Below are 2955 nucleotides of genomic sequence, written 5' to 3' on the forward strand. Positions count from 1 at the left end.
GGTCACTAGCAGGAAGGCCCTAATAAACCTCAGGAGCATTTCACACAGGATGAGGCCCAACGAACCAGACCAAAATGGCCATTAAGAAAGAAAAGGAAAATTACCAAAATACCCCTAAAATTTGTGGAAATTCTCAAAATACCCATCTAGCTTCAAAATTTCAAAACACTATTGTGCTATTTTTTACAAGGAATTGCTCCAATTTTTCCAAAGAGAATATATAAAAGCATAAACACAGAGTCCCCAAAGAGTTGGTCTAATGGTAAAGCTTTGGCCTCTCAACCTATGGTTTGTGAGTTCAAATCCCCCGTTGGGTCACACTCTAGCCGTGTGCCAGTGTTCACATTGCTAGGGCTCTTGCCCTTGGACACTTGAGTGCATCCTCCTCCTGGGGTGGGTCACCCAAGGAGGAGGTTCCTAGCTGGTTGCTACGAGTTCTCTCCATCGTTCCCAACACGTGGTGCATCAATTAGGTGGCCATGGTGATGCCTACGCTTGACTCTTGCTTGACCATGTAACATGGCCTTTGCCGGACCATGTAACATGGCTACTATTTGGAAGGGCTAAGCACCTCCCCTTGTGGGCCCTCTGGTGTGTGGGAAAAAAAACATAAACACATATTTAGAAAGTTGTTAGCCAAAGATACTCACCCATATACCCAAAAATGGTAGCATTTGAGTGTGTTAATATCAAGATATTCATCTTTTGAATCCATGATGCCATCGAGAACCCATATTCTAACGTGCTCATTTTGTTGAATAGAGTGTTTTGTATAGAAACTTGTAAATAGTATCCTTTTTGCCATGCTCCTATTTAGGTCTCCCCAATCTCGGAAAAATATTATTCTAAGGGGTAGATTGGAAATTTTGGTAAATTTCAAGGGCATGTTGGGAATTTTAATCCGGTATTTTGGAAATTTTCAAAAATTTGAGGGGTATATTGGTAATTTTCCCAAATAAAAAAAACAAGGTGAAGTATCACCGCTAAAAAAGAAGAGGGGACTCGGGAGGGTGGTATAAATAAAATTCTTGTGTAGTGTAATTTGTATTTGGAAGAGTAAGAGAGAGGGATTTAGGATTATCTACTAGCATACTATGGCGGAGGGGAGTACCCTTTACACGTGGCGCAAGCTGCGATGTTCCAAAAGAGGGAGAGAGAAAGAGAGAGAAGACGCTGATACCTAAAGAGTGGGAGAGAAAGAAAGAAGAGAGGCCGTGGACCTGAGGGGTCCGCCAGACGCGCCAGAGCTTTGGAAATTGGATTCTACTACCCCAATCTGAAATTAGCTAGAACGGCTTCTGCTAACCCAATTTGAAATGTTCTCTCTCTCTCTCTCTCTCTCTCTCTCTCTGTCCGCTTCTGCGACCCCCGATTTGAAAGGCGCTCTCTCTCTCTCTCTCTCTCTCTCTCTCATCACACATATCTGCACCAGCATTTGCGAGAGAGAGGTGGAAGGAGGCATGCATAGCCCTGAGAGAGGCAGGCTCGATGATGGCATAGCAGGTTGATGAGGGATGCAGACTCCTACGAGCTGGTCCTCCTGTGACATTCCCATTCTCTCTCTCTCTCTCTCTCTCTCTCTCTCTCTCTCTCTCTCTCCCTGCCCAATCAAAAGATTAGGCACAGGGTGACTGGATACAATTTCAAGTGCAGGCAGTCCCATTGCTTCAATGTGCTCAACAATGCTGCGATAGGTATCATGGAGCTGAAGATAACTATTAAGCACGGCAAAAGCAGTGAACTTTCAAACAGCTTGCCGTCCTCATGAATAAAGAGTGATAAAGAGCACAACTCTAGAAAGCGATCTGCAATTGCATTCAGATGCTCAACAAAAAATTCAGGAAAACCACGCTGTAGCTACAGCTCTGTTAACTTCATGCAGATACTTTCCTCTCAAAGATGAAGTTTTCTATATGTAGGCCACATTGTGGGTATATGAATGTTGTCGTTGAAGAGCGTCAATTTTGTTAAAGACGTCAAAGTCTCTACTGCCAGATGTTTGATATCAACATTCCAGAGAACAAGACCCTGTAAAGTATCTGCAAAGTGGAACCACTCAATATGTTGAAAGTCTCTTAGAATTAGACGTTGTAAGCTTCTTACTTGCTCCACCTCTACTGACCCGCGCTTACGGATTGAAACGCCCTTCAAGTACAGGAACTTGAGGTTATCAGCATGCAGCACAAGAGTGGTCGGCTCTGTAGGGTTTGAGACGGCACCATGATCAACAGAGTAATTCAAGATCCTCTTCATATCCAGGTTCTTCAGGGATGAAGGCAAGTTCAACACAACTCTAGATGGTGCATTTGTACCAAGAATGTCACTCAAGCCAACTGAAGCCAACAGTGATGTCACCATCTTGCCATTGATCATCCTCAACGCCATGTTGCCTTAGGATCATTCAACAACTTTGACAAGCTGGATGTGTGTGTGAAGCTCCATGCTGCTATCATCAGCATCATCTCAAGGATGAAAAGGGGTGAGAAGATCCAAGGACTAGTTGCTCAATCACTGGCTTTGTTTGTATGCAAGTTTCTTAGACCTTCATTTCTAATGCGAGTTTTGATGCCATATTAGATTTCATGGCAGCTTTGGTTCACATAGGATTGGCTTGCACGGCTTTGGAAGAAGGTGTTTGTCTTTTCATTGGGATTTTTAGTTTACATCAACAAGGAAAGGACGTATGTTACACCCCATTGTCCTACAGGAAAGAAAAATAATTTATTCGATTGTCGTTTGCATCTAAATGTGTGGTCATGATATGGTTTTCAAGTGCACGTTTCTCTTGCTATATACACATATTTAGTGCTTTGAGTAGATATGACATATATGTACTTAGATAGAGGCTTCATAACCTAGGTTGATTGAGGATATCTTGATTTCCATGATATCACGACTTGCACCTTGAAGGCATGTGGCGTTACACAAGATGTTGATATGGGCATTACACAAGCG

General features: G+C 42.9%; 1 protein-coding gene across 1 annotated transcript; it reads right to left on the bottom strand.

Moving 5' to 3' along the window:
* Window positions 1–1336: 1336 nt before the first annotated feature.
* Window positions 1337–2729, bottom strand: LOC147466042 (uncharacterized). The gene has a single exon (XM_086513297.1). The coding sequence runs from the start codon at window positions 2383–2385 to the stop codon at window positions 1894–1896; it is 492 nt and encodes a 163-aa protein (XP_086369423.1). The 5' UTR covers window positions 2386–2729; the 3' UTR covers window positions 1337–1893.
* Between the last annotated feature and the right edge of the window lie 226 nt (window positions 2730–2955).

This window comes from Adiantum capillus-veneris, chromosome 1 (genome assembly GCF_014529385.1).
Source record: "Adiantum capillus-veneris isolate H3 chromosome 1, ASM1452938v2, whole genome shotgun sequence".
Taxonomy (NCBI): Eukaryota; Viridiplantae; Streptophyta; class Polypodiopsida; order Polypodiales; family Pteridaceae; genus Adiantum; species Adiantum capillus-veneris.

What these genes read in the sequence shown, in the direction of transcription:
- LOC147466042 (XM_086513297.1), bottom strand. Translation starts at nt 2,385, where the DNA reads ATGGCGTTGAGGATGATCAATGGCAAGATGGTGACATCACTGTTGGCT.